The sequence below is a fragment of the Lupinus angustifolius genome, chromosome LG01, assembly GCF_001865875.1.
Source record: "Lupinus angustifolius cultivar Tanjil chromosome LG01, LupAngTanjil_v1.0, whole genome shotgun sequence".
Classification (NCBI taxonomy): domain Eukaryota; kingdom Viridiplantae; phylum Streptophyta; class Magnoliopsida; order Fabales; family Fabaceae; genus Lupinus; species Lupinus angustifolius.
Window position 1 is genome coordinate 17,695,644 of NC_032009.1, and position 18,748 is coordinate 17,714,391.

General features: G+C 32.5%; 1 protein-coding gene and 1 long non-coding RNA gene across 2 annotated transcripts; one reads left to right on the forward strand and one right to left on the reverse strand.

Annotated features, from left to right (window-relative positions):
- LOC109350476 (proteasome subunit beta type-1) lies at positions 8,626–11,626 on the reverse strand. The gene is made up of 7 exons (XM_019591710.1): positions 11,580–11,626; positions 11,376–11,483; positions 10,394–10,475; positions 9,501–9,630; positions 9,281–9,423; positions 9,105–9,191; positions 8,626–9,028 (listed from the first exon to the last, which is right to left on the reverse strand). The coding sequence occupies exons 1-7, from the start codon at positions 11,624–11,626 to the stop codon at positions 8,954–8,956; spliced, it is 672 nt and encodes a 223-aa protein (XP_019447255.1). The 3' UTR covers positions 8,626–8,953.
- On the forward strand, positions 10,484–11,333 carry LOC109350482. The gene is made up of 2 exons (XR_002108110.1): positions 10,484–11,007; positions 11,161–11,333. It is a non-coding gene; the product is annotated as an uncharacterized LOC109350482 (long non-coding RNA).

Sequence of the window (18,748 nt, forward strand, 5' to 3'; positions counted from 1 at the left end):
AAATGGTGCAAGTATAATTACCATTTATTTCATTTAACTTTTTTTTCCTTCTAAGTATTAAATAAAATTTAAAAGAAATGCAAAAAATTGATTTCCCATACGCTTTCCCTGCATATATTTCTATAAATCTATACTATATACTCTATATATTTATACTTATATTTACTATATATAAAACTAAAATATAGTGTAATTACTAACCACCACCATCATATAATTTATATCATCCTATTTTACTCTTAATATTTTTTAACTTTTATAAAAAAACCATATAATACTAGATATATTAGTTAAAACATAAAATAATTACCCATATTGTAATTTGTGTTTACAAATTTTACCCTCCATAATTTAAATTTCATGTTTCTATAAATTATGAGTCTGTCAATGTAAGTTAATGTTTATTGTGTATGCTAGAGCAATTGTTAATTGTTGCAACTTTTTTATTTTTAAGCTATCATTAATCTGAATCTTGATCCAAACACATCAACATAGAATACAAAATATAACTTAAAAATATAACACAAAATAGAACATAAAACACAAAATCAAGTGAATCAACACATCAACATAAAACACAAAATATTCTCAAGTGAATCACATCAACATAGAACACAACATTCTCAAGTGAATCAACACATCAATAAATTACAGGCAAGTAAGCCAACAATATAATAAAAAATATCGAGAGGAGTTTAAGCAGAAATAAACAAATATTGGGAGGAGTTTAAGCAAAAAATGCTTCAAAATTAGAACTAAAACAAAAACAATACAACAGGATTTTGTTTAAAAAATATTAGTGAATTGTAGAGGTGTCAAAATGGGCTACCCCATATCGGGTATAGGTTAAATTTGATCGGGCTAAAAAACCCAGATACAATTTATGTATATCAAATTGTAGCCCAAACTCGCCCTAAGCGAGTTGCGGGCCGACCCACATAATATTAAAAAATTATTTAAGTTTTAAATTATTTAATCTATTTAATATATAAATATATATAGCTTGATATTAATGTATAACTTTTAAGCACACTTCCTAATGTCCAAACAACCAAACTTATAGATCTAATGTCTTGCTTTTGAGTTAAGATGTGAAGTCCACATATGATTTTTAACATAACTCATTTATTAAATATCTCATTTTTATTGGACTCTCACTTTCTAACACAATATAATTTGGACTTCACTATAATATATAAACTTTTAGGCACTATCAAAAATATTATTCTTTATATGTTCTTTATCAACACGTTTATTATGAACTATTATATTAAATTTGGTTGTGTGAAGTTCTCTATGGGGAAAAATTATGTTGTCTTTTAGTTTTGTTGCAAAAATTATTATCTTTATTATGTTTTTGTTGTAGAAGTTAAATCTAATTAGATACACAATTAAGAAAGGAAAAATGAAATTATATGGTTTAATGTCTTCTAATTTGATTTGATACATTATTTTTTATTAGGCTTAAAAGGATATTATAAAAAATAGGAAAAATCTTACCAATCCAACACCATAGGACAGATCTGGCCTGCTATTGCATAAAAACCTCAGGGATCCAACCATCTGTTTGTATAGAGTTTCATTCACTGCCTCACCATCTTCATCCTTTGTCAGTTTCAGCTGGATTCATTGTTGGATTACATGAGCTCATGTTGAATCTCTGCAGTAAATCCTTGACATACTTTTTCTGATGCATTAGAATCCCAACAGAGGTGTATGTAAATTCTAAGCCAAGGAAATAGCTTAACTTGCCCAAATCTGTCATTTCGAATTCAGCTTTCATAACTTTCTTGAATTCTTCAATTTCCTTTGGATTGGAACCTGTGATAAGTAGATCATCAACATAAAGGCATATTATCATCAAGTCACCATTTCTACTCTCTTTGACATATACACCATGCTCTACTATACATTTGTTGAATTTCAGATTGAAAAGGAATGAGTCAATCCTTTTATTCCAAGCTCTTGGAGCTTGTTTCAATCCATATAATGCCTTTCTTAGCTTGTAGACATGATGCTCTTTCCCTTTTACTATAAATCCAGGAGGTTGTTGAACATACACTTCTTCTTCCAAGGGACCATGAAGAAAAGCTGATTTCACATCAAGCTGGAATAATTCCCAGTTTCTTGCACAAGCAACACCTACTACCAATCTTATTGTCTCAATTCTGGCCACTGGAGCAAATACTTCTGTGTAGTCCAAGCCTTCTCTTTGCAAGAATCCCTTAGCAACTAGCCTTGCTTTATATTTGGATGTGGATCCATCAGGATTAAGCTTCTGCTTGAACACCCATTTTACTCCAATCTGGTACTTGTCTTCTGGCAATTCAACTAGGTTCCATGTCTTGTTCTTCTCAATTGACATGAGTTCTTCAGTCATTGCTTCTTTCCAAACAGAATTTTGTAGTGCTTCAGTTTCATTGATTGGTTCTGCCTCAGCCATAAGTGCCATGAGTGCTAGATATACTAAGTCACCTTCATCATTGACCTCATTGTCTTGATTGATTTCATAATCAGTGAATCTTGTGGGCATTGATCTCATTCTTTGTGATCTTTGAGTAGTAGGGATACTACTTATCCTTTGATTCTCTTCTACAGATGCAGTATCTTCATTGGTTAGCTCAGGCAAGATTCTCCTCAGGCTTGTTGTGTTGTTGTCCCAATTCCACTTTTCATGCTCTAATATGACAACATCTCTGCTAATTTGCATTCTGTCTTCAACATGATTGTATAGTTTGTAAGCTCCAGTTGGATGATATCCAATGAATACCATTGCCTCACTCTTGTCTTGTAGCTTGGTTCTCCTTTGATCAGGAATATGCTTGAATGCAAGTGAACCAAAGACTTTGAGGTGGTTCACATTTGGTTTCTGGCCTGTCCAGATTTCCATTGGAACTTTCCCTTCAAGCACTTTTGTTGGACATCTGTTTAAGATGTATGTTGAGGTTGCAACTGCTTCACCCCAAAATCTCTGTGGCATGCCTTTCTCTTTGATCAAGCTTCTAGCCATCTCCATGATTGTTCTGTTTCTTCTTTCTGCTAGCCCATTATGTTGAGGTGTGTATGGAGCAGTGACCTCATGTTTGATGCCAGGCTTTTGACAATAGGTTGTGAAAGCACTTGATGTGAATTCACCTCCACCATCTGTTCTGAGGATTTTCAGCATCTTTCCAGTTTCCCTCTCAACTGTTGCTTTGAATTCTAGGAACACTTCATAGGCTTGACTTTTCTGTTTCAACACATATAGCCAAATCATCCTACTGAATTCATCAACAAAGGTAATGAAGTATCTGTTTCCAGCAAGTGATGGTACTTCAAATGGGCCACAAATATCATAATGTACCACACCTAAGATCCCTTTAGCCCTCATCCTTAGGTGAGATTTAAAAGGTCTTCTAGATTGCTTCCCAGCCAAGCATATCTCACACATCTTATTAGGCATCATAGTTATAGGAATTCCCTGCACTATGTTAGATGAACCAAGTTGGTGTAAGTTTTTGAAATTCAAGTGCCCATACCTGCAATGCCAGAGCCAACTTTCATCAATTGAATTCATTACAGCAAGGCATTGAACTTCAGCAGCAGTGATGTTCACTTGGAATGTCCTGTTTTTTGTCAACTTGCTTCTTAGAATGAGTCTCTTGTCAGCATCATACAGTTCACACTGACCATTCTTCATTATTGCTGTGAAGCCTTTTTGCACCAACTGACCAATGCTTAATAGGTTGCATTTCAAACCTGGAATGAACAGAACATCAGAGATTAATGCCTTTGATCCATTCTTCCTCAGAATAACAATATCTCCTGTTCCTTCCACCTTGAGAGTGCTATCATCTGCAAACTTCACACTACTTTGCTTGCTAGGATCAAAATCTGCAAGCCACTCCTTGTGGCTTGTCATATGGTTTGAACACCCTGAGTCAAGGTACCAAGATTCATGGCTATTCTCTGCAGAATTTGTGACCATGAGTGTTAGTGGTTCTTCTTCATGTTCTTCTTGAACTGTGTAGGCTTCTTTTTCATCATTGTTCTTCTTGGCTTTTTCACTGAAGCACTCATAAGAGTAGTGACCATTTTTGTGACATTTGAAGCACTCAACATTTCTTTTCTCATACTTCTTTTGTTTCCAATTCCCTTTTGGTCTTCCTCTTCTTTCTGAAGACTCAGACCAATTTGGATCTCTTCTGTCATAGTTCTTCTTGCCTTTCCACTTTCTTGATTTGTGAGTATCTTCATCTCTGGAATTTGTTGCCTTCAGGGCTTGTTCAGGATTCTTGGTTGGATTCCTATCAAGCAATCTCATCTCATGTGCTTCCAAGGAACTCTGAAGTTCCTCAATCTTCATTCCAGAGATATCTTTGGATTCTTCTATGGCTACTACAATGTAATCAAACTTTTGAGGTAAAGATCTCATGACCTTTTCAATGATCATGAGATCAGTCATCACTTCTCCACAACCTTTCATCTGGTTTGTCATTGTTAGTAGTTTTGTGAAGTAGTCACCTATCTTTTCATTCTCTTCCATCTGAGTTAGTTCATACTGTTTTCTAAGGGTTTGAAGCTTCACCTTTTTGATCTTGTCTCCACCAGAGTGGCTTCGAACTAAGATATCCCATGCTTCCTTTGCAGTGTTTGCATTCTGAATCTTCTCAAAATGTGTATCATTGACACATTGATGCAGTAGGAATAATGCTTTGTTATCCTTCTTTCTGGCCTCTTTGAACATGGTCCTCTGAATTTCAGTGGCATCAAGACCAGGTGCAAGAAGTCCTTCTTCAACTACATCACTTACTTCTTGAAAGTTGAACAATACTCTCATCTGCTTGCTCCATCTATCCCAATTCTTCTCTGTTAGTATAGGAAGACTCATTGATGGCAGGTTTCCTCCATTTCCAACCATTTCTGAACTGAATCTTGCTTTTCTTGTGCCTTACTTTTATGCGCAGCCTTCACTTCTCTAGCAACAGCACCAATTCTGATTCACACACAGTGAATTTTCCAAGTTGCACTCTACACGCAGTAGGTAGTGAATTTTGAGGCGTGATTCTTAGGTCCTCAGGTATGGAACGTGCTCTGGATACCAATTGTTAGAATCTCAGCAAGAAATAAGAAGAGAAGAAGAGTATATGAATGCATCATCTCATTAACAAGAAGAACTTTCTACTTATAGAAAGTTTACAATAACAGAAAACATAATTTCAAACTCCCTAACTAAAAATAGAAAGTTTCAACCAACTAATACAACTAACTAACACTACATTTGGATTACAAAATACTTCTAACATATATAAAGCCAAAACTTGAAATAACTTCTCTCTTTGTGTAATTTTCATTTCATATATTGCACTTAAATTATTTAATTTTTACAAAAAACTATATAATCCTAAGTAACTACCACCAATACATTAATAACCACATATCTCACCTTAAATTAAACATTATCATAAACACACAAAAATATAATATAAAGTACACCGAACACAACAAATACATTTTAATTCACAAAAACGAAATATATAAAAATTGAATATGTAGTATCACACAATATTAGTCGGCAGACACAAAGTGTCTGTACACACTAATATTAATTATGTTGAAAGAGAGATTTTCCACAATCATATAAGGTTAGAAAATAAAAAATGCATATAAAAATTAATATTTATGTAAGTTAGAGGATGACAATTACACATAAAAAATTAAAATGACTAAAATTGCAAAATTAAAAAGTTGAGAGACTAAAATTACATTTCACCCAATTTTATTTTTATTTTGTCAGCATCCCCTCATCAGAATGTGGTACCCCTCTCATCGTTATATATCTATATTTACTGATGGAAAATAAATCTCTCCAGATTTCTTGCCTTCGTGATTTTTATTTATTTAAAGAGTATAATATTTATGTATTGTTTGTGTAAAGATTTATACATAATTATTATATCATCTATCACTTATTGTATCACTTTTCCTAATAGTCAATGATAATTAACATTAAAATATAGATAATGTACTCACAATGTATAACACTCTTACATCATTAATATATTTTTTTCTCTTATATAAATTAGAAAAGTCCTAAAATGTAAGTCATTTAGGTCTCGGTATTTTGAAATATTCAATCCCTAGGATATATGTGTCTATAGATTATTTAATGGAAAACTATAATCGACAAAGTTTCATTCCAAAATCTCTTATTTATATATAAACTTAAGACAAGTCTTAGCTATACTTATTGGATTTATTTATCTAATACTAGAAATGTCTCAAGATATAAGAATCATTCATGCTTCAATATTTCAAAATGCTCAAATTATAGAAACTACACATGTTCGTGGAATTTTTGTAATAAAAAAATTATAAATGATATTTGCATATGCTTTTTTTTATATAATAAAATCACTTATATATTTGAATATCTCTTTTGAAAGATTATTATGAAATAATATAGTTCACCTAAATTGTGGGGGAAAATATCAATTTCAAATAGTAACTTCAAATAATAGTTAGGAGTATATCTTAAACCTCTTATGTGTTTAATGTTATATGTAGTTAGTCTTAAGTTCAAATAAATGGCAAAAGTTGTTTTAGGCATTCAACAATCAATATAAAACTTTATCGAATCTTTAAGATATGAATTAACAATGTGATAATGCTAATCCTAAGTCAAATAGAGAAAAAAGATAAGAGACTTGGACCAAGTGAAATGCATTAAAGATAAATATTGAAGAATTATTTTCACAAGTTTTTCAATGAGGGACATGATTTCATGCCTATATGATAGACTAAAGATGAAAGTGAAAGATCAAAATTATACTTTTTATCATATAATTGGGAGATAGTGGTAAAAGAAGCTTTGAAAATGATGGAGAATGGCAAAACGTTTGAACCAAATAATACACCTACTCAGGCCTGCAAGTGTTTAAGAAAGTGGGGGGCATTAGACGACTCACATAGTTATTTAATAAGATCATGAGGTCTAAGAAGATGTCAGACGAGTGAAAGAGAATTATTTTAATCTCGATTTATTAGAACAAAAGCACCATACTGAATTGTGTAAACTATAGGGGGTTAAACTCATGAGTTATACTATGAAACTATGAGAAAGCATAATTAAGCGGAGGTTGAGACTAGAGACGAATATCATTGAAAATCAAGTTGGTTTTATATATAGGGAGTTCGACCATGAAGCCTATATACTTGATATGATGATTGATGGAGATACTAAAAGAGCCAAATGGACCTGCACATGATCTTCATTGATTTGGAGAAGGAATGTAATAAGTTACCTAGAGAGGTTTTATGGAAAGCTCTAAAGATGTGTTCAATTTGCCTACATTCGAGCAATTAAGGTATGTATGATGGGGTCAAGATTAGCACAAGATAGAGTCGTAGAAGATTTTTCTATTTCTATAGGACTACACCAACGGTCAATATTGAGACTCTGTTTGTTTAATTGATCTTAGATGTGCTTAATGACATATTCAATAACCAATGTCATAATGCATGTTTTTCACATACGATGTTGTCTAAGTAGGAAACTCAAAAGTAATACATGGTTTAAAAGGTAGAAATATGAAGACAAACTTTAGAAACATACAGTTTTTGTATAAGATGAAGTACATCGAGTGTAAATTTAACAACAACAAAAACAAATAAACCATCATGTAATTGTAAAGATTAGAGATCATATCATACAAGTCACTAAATTCAGATATTTTGGATCAATCATACAAGACAACGATAAATTTGATGGAGACGTGAACCATAGTAGTCAAATAGGTTGGATGAAACGACAAAATATGAAAAAAAGATCACTCAAGTTTAAGAGGAAGTTTTATCACACGACTATAAGATTTGCAATTTTATATGAGACAAAATATTGGACGCTAAAATGTTAAGAGAATAAAACTCCATATAGTAAAGACGAGAATATTACATTAGGTGAATGGACATACTAGACAATGTAAGATTAGAATTTAATAATTGCATAGAAAGTTGGAATAACACCTATTATAAAAAAAGATGGTAGAATCGTACCTTATGGTTTGGACATGTGAAAAAGACTAGGACACATCTCAACAAGAGTCTATTTGCGAATTGAGTTTTGGAAGGAAAGTAAGGGAAATAAAAGACTTGAAAGTCATGAAATACACTAGTAAAATGACTCCAAACCTTGGGAGTCAATTTGCAAATTGAGTTTTAAAGAGGAAACAATGGAAAAAGAAGGTTTAAAAGCCATGAAATACATTAGTGAATTAGCTTAAAAACTTTCACTCTCTCTTCTTTTCCCTTCAATACTTAACTCGCATACATAGAGCTAAGGAAGGTATCATTCTCAACCCTACATTCCTGAGAATAGCTAGGCATAACTTGAAACAAACGACCCTTGGTCGCTAGCATTAGCACAATTCCTAATTGAATGTAACATTGAAAGTATCGTTGCATGTTTTCCTCATGCTTTCTAACCTTGAATAATTTGGTATTAGACTATGAAACATGAATCATTAACCTTGAATAATTTTCCTCATGCCATATTGTTTTTTATTGGAATGAAATGCAGATGCCAGACCAGATCTCCTCCAAGTTCATGTGAATTGAAATGCATGCTTCTCATTAAATTTGTAAGAATGTACCAAAACAATGCAGATTATCTATATATCAAATCCAGTTGCAGAACTTGACTGGATTTTGCTAGAGAGGCAATAACCAAATTTTCCAAACTTTTCGACACAGCAGACTTGAACAACAAGAAACAATGTCGGTAAATTTAAACTGAAAACACAGTCTAGTTATGGGGTGAAAGGACTAGCACTTGTTCACACTGGCTTCACTGGAAACACTATTCTTAATTTCACCACATGGGGAAAACCTACCATAGCATTTAGAATTCTAGGAATACATCAAACATTTTCAATCCCAGTCTGGCACCTGGAACATTACATTTCTGTGTAAACCATCAATCTCTCCTTAGGTCCATGTATTCGCGGTGAATGCCACTGGCATTTAGGGTAACGACTTCAAGCTTATCTCCCTGTAAAGCATACGCAATAGGTTACAAGTTCATCCTTGCGTCAAATGGAAGTTATGCATTTAAACCACAAACTTACAGTATATATATCTCTCTCAGTTGCAGATGCAAAAACAGTTTTGACCAGATCAATGGCTTCTGCTTCAGACAGTGGAGTAACAGCATCCTGCGAGATATATTTTTAACGTACGTGTCAGTCAAACGAAATTTGGACGATGAAATGTTTCAAGCAATGAATCAATTTGGGAGCTTCACCTGTGCAGGTAATAGGAGTGGACTAGGAGATTTCAGTTGGTTATCCAAAAATGGCATAATGAGTGTGGAACCAGAACCCTGAGAGCTATAACCAACCCTCTCATAGGAACCAACAGCATCATATGTGAAGACACATCCCTTTCCTATATCAGGTTTATGTAGCTATTAGCAAATGAAAAGGTTGAACATAAACAAGCATAGGATGCTAAAGACACTGTACCTTCACTGTCAAGGCCACCCAAAACATTGAATGCGTAATAAGGAAAGAAGCGTTTGTAATAAAGTGTGTTCGAAAGCAACTGAGCCATCGCAGGGCAGCTCATTTGCTTGTTGTGTTGATGCTGATATATCTGCATAATAAAAAGATGAGAATTTTCGATTCCACCAGAGGCTCACATTTCCTTTGTCATGGTAAAACTTTAAACAGAGTTACAGAAGATGCCGACGATTTAAAAGTCGAATACTATAGTTTCACCAGATTTAAAACCAGCATTTGGAAATACAATTAATCAGGTGACATAAGTTGATAAAAGAGTTGTAGCTTTAACACTGGATAGCCTAATAACATACAATCTTACCAGAACTTGGCAAGAAAAAATTATTATTAATCATGTTAATTATCTTCCTGAACATTTTTCTTCACTATTCTGAATATAGAACAGTGTGTGCAGGCAAGGACAATTCCTCTTTCCCGTTACAATAGAAATAACAAAACTTTAATAAAACAAAGAAATGTCAAAGTAATACCTACTATCTTCAATTCAATTTATGATGCTGATGCAATACAAGGAGTTGCAGTAAACTGATTCAACTCCAAAGATTTAAGGAAGTTGTTTTAAAATCATAAGGAGGTTATTATCCGAACTTTGATGTAAGAACTTAAGAAAGTTAGGCTAAAACCATACGGGAACAAAGCAAAGTTCTTTTCCCTTCTTTTCCCTCCATCTTAATAAGACAGAAATATCTAACGATCTAAAAACAAATAATCAACAGAAGCAAACTTCCTGGCAGAACAGATAATAAGAGACAAAGGATGGAATGTAATTGCTAGGCTCGACTGGAGAATTAGCAGGTCAAATAATATTTGGTTACATATCTTCATTTTTGACTCACCAAATGCCTAGCAGACAATTGCTTTTGCAAAGCTTTGACATCAGCTTGAAAACCAGAAGAAGCCATCACAGCTTTGTCAGCCCTGTCATGTTAACATGAAACAGGTATTATACAACAACGTAAACTAGTGACAAAAAAGTAATTAGCTTTTGCCTCATTCCTATCCCTCAAGACCCCCGTTTGTTTAACCTTAGTAAAAATCAATTCTAAACTATTTTAAATAGTGATTTTAGTCATAAAGCTCATATGTAAATCAGAAGTTGTTTGTCTTATGATGGTCAAAAGTTCAAATCCTGAAAACAAGATATTCACTTACAAGAGTAAGACTATGTACATACATTACCCAAACCTCGATAAGGTGGGAGTCTAGTGCATAGTTACATGGTACAAGGTACTAGTTCCGATGCACAGTATCCAGTTCTTTGCTTTCATCATTTTGTACATTACTGTTACAAGACTCCCTTTATGACGAAACTAGTATCTGCTATGCAGTACATAGAACTCAGTACATGACACTTAAGGTAAATGCGGGAACCATGTAACTATGGTCAAGTGCACCAGGCCACCCTTTTTTAGAAATTGTTTTGCATTTCACTACAATAAGAAAAGTTTGAGTGTAATATTGATGCACTGTGAGCGTAGAGATTTATAAAGTGCTCCTACATCATCATTTGTTCATTTGTATTAAATATGAATGGTGGAATGATGAACTGACTTCTGTAAAACTCGTACGGTGTCCGTGCATACATTTTTTCTTTCTCAAAAAGTTATATATATCTAAATTCTCGCTTTTGTTTAGAAGCCATAAAAACAACATAGCTTCTCATAATAGCTAAATTTCAGATTCATCTTTTCATTAAAATCCCAACCCAACACTAAAGTTTAAACCTTTCCCAAATTAATAAACTCTTATCTGAATCAAAAAAATTACCAAACACATTAAAACAATGTAAAATCAATATCATAGAATACTATAACATACAGTTGTGAAATTTTAGAATAATCACGAGTGAGAATATTGTAACCAGTAGACAATCTCGTATCCGCTGCAATTACACAATAATCCGCTCCAGCAATTGCAACACAAGACCTAATCCAAAAAAAAAAAAAAAATTCAAAAATTCAAAAACAAAATTAAGAAAATGGGAAAATGAGTGAATAGAAGAAAGTATATAAAGAGATTAACCCTCCATTGTTATCGTAAGGGGACCAATTAGCGTGTTGTTTTGTCATAGTTGAAGATTGAGAATGAATTTTGACAATGAATTTTGAGGAATGAAGGAACAAGATTTTATAGTACTCTTTTGTTTACTTCAGATCTGTCTTTGAAAACACGAAACAATGATTTTCATGTGTATGTGTAAAACGACGTCGTTGCTTAATGTGGACTATTTTGATGGGCCTCTTGTTTTGTTTCAAACTACAATATCTGTGGATTTGGTTTTGTTAATAAAATATTTCTTCTACTAGGAGATACTAGATAATTTTCTCGCCTAGTCTTTAAAATTGTGATATGTTTTATATTTATTTTGAGTATTTTGAAATATTTTACAAAAAATAGTTAAATAAAACTAATTAACATAATTTTAGTGTCCTCGAAAGAACTAACTTATTTTCTAATATAAGAATATATTTTTAGATAATAAAATGTATGTTAACAATATTTGTAAAAATTATTAGAGATGTAATATCGTATGAATTGATTGCAGAGGTATGAATGAATAGAAGAAATAGTTGCGGTAATATTTGAATATTTGAAAATGGTGCAAGTATAATTACCATTTATTTCATTTAACTTTTTTTTCCTTCTAAGTATTAAATAAAATTTAAAAGAAATGCAAAAAATTGATTTCCCATACGCTTTCCCTGCATATATTTCTATAAATCTATACTATATACTCTATATATTTATACTTATATTTACTATATATAAAACTAAAATATAGTGTAATTACTAACCACCACCATCATATAATTTATATCATCCTATTTTACTCTTAATATTTTTTAACTTTTATAAAAAAACCATATAATACTAGATATATTAGTTAAAACATAAAATAATTACCCATATTGTAATTTGTGTTTACAAATTTTACCCTCCATAATTTAAATTTCATGTTTCTATAAATTATGAGTCTGTCAATGTAAGTTAATGTTTATTGTGTATGCTAGAGCAATTGTTAATTGTTGCAACTTTTTTATTTTTAAGCTATCATTAATCTGAATCTTGATCCAAACACATCAACATAGAATACAAAATATAACTTAAAAATATAACACAAAATAGAACATAAAACACAAAATCAAGTGAATCAACACATCAACATAAAACACAAAATATTCTCAAGTGAATCACATCAACATAGAACACAACATTCTCAAGTGAATCAACACATCAATAAATTACAGGCAAGTAAGCCAACAATATAATAAAAAATATCGAGAGGAGTTTAAGCAGAAATAAACAAATATTGGGAGGAGTTTAAGCAAAAAATGCTTCAAAATTAGAACTAAAACAAAAACAATACAACAGGATTTTGTTTAAAAAATATTAGTGAATTGTAGAGGTGTCAAAATGGGCTACCCCATATCGGGTATAGGTTAAATTTGATCGGGCTAAAAAACCCAGATACAATTTATGTATATCAAATTGTAGCCCAAACTCGCCCTAAGCGAGTTGCGGGCCGACCCACATAATATTAAAAAATTATTTAAGTTTTAAATTATTTAATCTATTTAATATATAAATATATATAGCTTGATATTAATGTATAACTTTTAAGCACACTTCCTAATGTCCAAACAACCAAACTTATAGATCTAATGTCTTGCTTTTGAGTTAAGATGTGAAGTCCACATATGATTTTTAACATAACTCATTTATTAAATATCTCATTTTTATTGGACTCTCACTTTCTAACACAATATAATTTGGACTTCACTATAATATATAAACTTTTAGGCACTATCAAAAATATTATTCTTTATATGTTCTTTATCAACACGTTTATTATGAACTATTATATTAAATTTGGTTGTGTGAAGTTCTCTATGGGGAAAAATTATGTTGTCTTTTAGTTTTGTTGCAAAAATTATTATCTTTATTATGTTTTTGTTGTAGAAGTTAAATCTAATTAGATACACAATTAAGAAAGGAAAAATGAAATTATATGGTTTAATGTCTTCTAATTTGATTTGATACATTATTTTTTATTAGGCTTAAAAGGATATTATAAAAAATAGGAAAAATAATATAATGTTTAACTTTATAACATTATTGTAATTTATAAATATTTATGTTACTGATGTTACTCTATTTTTTATTCAAAGTTCATAACATAATTTTTATTCTCTATTTTTTATTATAAGTTGTTTTGTAAAATAATTTCCACCTAAAGTTTATTATTACCAAGCCAAAGGTCCCCAAAAAGATTAAAAACTAAGGAAAAGTGAGTAGCCCGAATTCGCCCGGTTAAGCTCGACCTGAGCCCAGTTTTCATATAGCCCGACGAGGCCAGACTAAAAAGCTCAGATTCAATAAAAATGTCTAAAATGATATTCAAACACTATAAATGTTCGGGCTTTGGCGGGCTGGCCCGACCGGGCTAGCTCGTTTTGACACCTCTAGTGAATTGATCTGAAAAGTGTTAGAAGTGAATATTTTATAATTAAACATAATTTAGAATAAAATATTATAGTCAATTTCTCTCATATGGTGGATTAAGACTTAATAGCATAAAATAAGAATGTGGGTCGTGATGAATGTGAAATTATGCTACATTTGTATTGCATTTTAGGATATAATTAGGAATTTAAGATTGTTTTTAGCTTTTATTTCTATTTATTCGGACTGAGCGGGTGTTTTTGGCTATGTTGTGCAGTTTGGATGGAATGAAGCCAAAATGAGTAGAGATTGAATGCAAGAAGATGAAATTAAGTGTTGAGGCTATGCGAAGATCAATTGAAAGACTAAAAGAAGTCGTGAATGTTACACTCTATTCCTATTTTTTAGATTTGTTTTGCTGGGCTTAGCCCAATATTTTGTAATTAGGATAAATGAGGGTTCTCCCTCAAGGATGAGACACTTTACACTTTACATTATAATTCTCCAATTTAGAATTTGGTATTTTCTTCTCCATCATGAGTGATTAATTCCCTTTATTTATAGGATTGGGGCCATGCCCTTTTATTTTCAATAAACACTTGTTTTTACTTCTATTTCAGTGAGTTGTCTGGCCAACAAATTACACCTCTTAGATACATTGGGGAAGGACTGAGAGGGGAACCCAACTATCCGACCATTTAGTTATTCAAACTAGAATCCTAATTCACGAGAGTAGTCTTAGGATTCTCGGGGGTTTCTGGAGTTTATCTTGGGTTGCTACGAAGCGATTGGATAGAAAGATCCAAGAAAATGATTTTAATGATAATCGTACCATGAGAGTAGGTGCGACTTCAATTGAGTACACGTGTCAGAGCAGAGAGAAGATGACACATATCAAAGAGCAATTCACCCTCACAACTTAAAGTTCATGATAAGGAGCAAAACAAGGATTTGTAAGTGTAAAGGCGGTAACCCTTATCCTAGGAACTCTTCCTAAATTAGACTTCAGTCCTCTTTAATATTTTCATAATTATTCTTGTCAACTGTTCAATTGTTCTAAATTAACTTTTAATTCATATTTGAGTTAAGTATAAATTGATTGTTATAATTAAAGGAATTTTTTGGTCCTCGTGGGATCAATATTTTATTACTTGACGATATAATCGTGCACTTGCGATATGCCATATCAATTTTTTTGGTGCCGTTTCCGGCTTCCAAAATTGTGCACTGCATGCACCTCATCCAAAACTTCAGCAAAAAATATGGGGAGTCAATTTATGAAGCTTGGAAATGATTAAATGAGTTGACTGAAGCTTGCCTTCATCATGCCATTCCACCATGGATGCTAGTTCAGAACTTCTAGAGTGGGATAAACTTTCCATCACAACAACGGTTGAACTCTTCAGCAAGTGGTGCCTTTATGTGCAAATGAATTGACACTACTTCAAAATCATAGAGAATTTAGTTTATAATCATCTTCAATGGGAGAATGAGAGGAGACACCATCCAAGAAGAGACTCTGGTGCATAATATTAAGACAATCAGATGGAGAATGTAATTTCCACACTAGAGAACCTTTCTCAAAGGTTTGAAAAGCTGGAAAAGTACCATGCTAATGTTATTAGGTCTACTGCAACATGTGAGGGGTGTGGATCAAAATGATATGAGTGGTCTAAATGCAAATACTTCACCGAACCTGAACATGGAGCATTGACTAATGAACAACCTGAATCATGCAACTACTATGACTACAAAGAGAGAAAAGAACAACAATTCAACCCATCATACATGCAGAATAATCCCAACCTTTCTTAGAGGTGCAACAACACTCTGAATCATCAATACCATGATGGGCAAGGTAATATGAAACCTCCAACAAGGTTTCCACATATACAATCTTCTCTTATTGATCCTACTCCGAAAACACTAATGGAGGATCATGAAAAATTGCTTGCTAACCAAAATAAATTTCATGAGGATCAAGTCATGATTAATAAAAGTTTTTTTAACATTCTCAATGACTTGAATTCTAAAATAGAAAACCTGACCATCCATTGTAAAATGCTGGAAACACAAATTTCCCAACAAGCTAGTAATCCTAATACGCAAAAAATGATGTTTCTAGGGCAACCAAAAAAAATCCAAATGATGAACATTGTAAAGTTGTCAAATTAAGGAGTAGAAATGAACTAAGTGATATTCCTCAAATTAGGAAAAATGCACAAGTAGAAGAGGAACATGCTAAGACACAACCCCCTGGAGGGGAGCAAAATTTTGAAAATGTGTTTAAGTATGTAGCTCCACCACCATATGTACCACAATTTCCTTTTCCCTAAAGATTAGCAAAGGCAAAATTAGAAAAGAAATTTGGAAATTTTTTGGATATTCTTAAGAAATTATATATTAGCTTGCCCTTCACTAAGACATTGTAGGGGATGTCTGCTTACACAAGATTTCTTAAGGATATTTTATCTAAAAAAGAAGACTAGAAGATTATGAAACAATTGCTTTAACTGAGGAGTGCAGTGCTTTAATTCAAAATAAATTACCTCATAAATTAAAAGATACTGTTAGTTTTTCTATCCTATGTTTAATAGGAAATACTAGTTTTGGTCATGCCTTATGTGACTTGGGGGCAAGTGCGAGTCTCATGCGTTTATCCGTGTGCAAAAAATTTGAAGTTGGTGAATTAAACCCACTACTATATCACTTCAATTGACGGATATGTCAGTTAAATTTCCTATAGGCATCTTGGAGGATGTTCCTATCAAAGTTGGAAAATTTTTCATTCAAGTGGATTTTTAAATACTAGAGATGGAAGAGGATTCACAAATCCCAATCATATTATATAGACCTTTTTTGGCTACTTCTAGGACTATAATTGATGAAAAGAATGGAAAACTTCCCCTATGAATAGAGGATGAAAAAGTTGAATTTGATATTTGTAAATCTATTAAATAACCTTTTCTTGAGGATTCATGTTGCAGAATTGATATGCTGAACCAAGTTGTGAAAGAGGAAGCAACTAAAGTGCAATCTAAGGATCCCTTAGAGAGATGCATGGTAGATGATGACACTTCGGGCGTTGATGAGGAAGTGGTTGAGGTTATTGAATTTCTGAATGCAAGCCTAACACTTCCTCACAACCCGTAAGATGAGAACTTGAAGGTAATGCCCAAATATGAAGATTGTGAGGAGGGGAAAACACCTAAAGTTGAATTAAAAATACCCCTCCTCCACCCCCAAGTATGAATTTCTTAGACCCAATTCATCTTATCCAGTTGTCGTTAATGCCAAACTAAATAAATTGAAAACTGAAAAATTGCTAAGGGTCTTGAGAATGCATAGGAAGATAATATGATACACATTGGATGATATTAAGGGCATAAATCCTTTTTCTTTTGCATGCATAGAATTTTCATGAAACCTAAATATAAAACTTCAATTGAAAACCAGAGGAGACTAAATCCTAATATGAATGAAGTGGTTAAGAAAGAGGTGCTAAAACTTTTAGATGTTGGGGTAATATACCCTATATCTGATAGTGAATGAGTGAGCCAAGTTTACGTAATACCAACTAGAACAGTCACGGGTTGGAGAATGTGCATTGATTATAGAAAATTAAACACAACCACTAGGAAAGATCACTTCACTCTCTCATTCATTGATCAAATGCTTGAAAGGCTCGCTACACATGAATATTTCTGCTATTTAGATTGGTTCTCAGGATTTCATCAAATCCCCATTCACCCTGAAGACCAACAAAAAACTACTTTCATATGTCCTTATGGCACATTTGCCTATAGGAGAATGCCTTTCCAGAGATGCATGACTTCAATATTTTCTGATTTTTATAGAAAACATAGTGGAAGTTTTTATGGATGATTTTACTATTTATGGACTTTCATTTGATGATTGTTTAACAAACTTGACAAAAATATTGCAGAGATGTGAGGAAGTGAATCTTGTATTAAATTGGAAAAAATGACACTTCATGGTGCACGAGGGTATTGTGTTGGGGCATTTAATTTCAGGAAAAGAGATAGAGGTGGACATGGCAAAAATTATAGTAGTAGAAAATATGCCACCACCGATTAACATAAAAGGTGTTAAGAGTTTCTTAGGTCATGCGGGATTTTAACGTAGATTCATAAAATATTTTTCAAAAATTGCGAAACCTCTTTCTGACCTTTTAATGAAATGTACTACATTTGATTTTAGTGTTGTTTGTCTAGAATCGTTTCGCAAGTTGAAGAAGACATTGGTCACTACACCAATATTGCAATCACCAGACTGAAATCTCCCACTTGAAGTGATGTGTGATGCTAGTGACTATACCGTGAGAGCAGTGTTGGGCCAAAAGAAGGACAAGAAGATACATGCCATCTACTATGTAAGGAAAACAATTGATGAAGCTCAAGCCAACTATGCCACCATAGAGAAGGAGCTACTAGTTGTTGTATTTGCCTTCAAAAAATTTAGGTCCTACCTAGTAGGTGTAACACCGCAAATTTACGATTTTGAATTATAAAACTTTATTAATATTGTTATTAATTATATTTTCTAAAATGAATTTCTGGGAATTTTCGGTAAAGAATTAGACGAAACTCTAGTTGAGTTTTAGTCTTGTAATTCTATTTCCAATTTGGTGATAAATTTTCATGATTTTCGGAGACAGTCGATAAATTTTCATGATTTTGGTGATAAATTTTCATGATTTTCGAATCTCACCCGGTACGGCTCAAAAA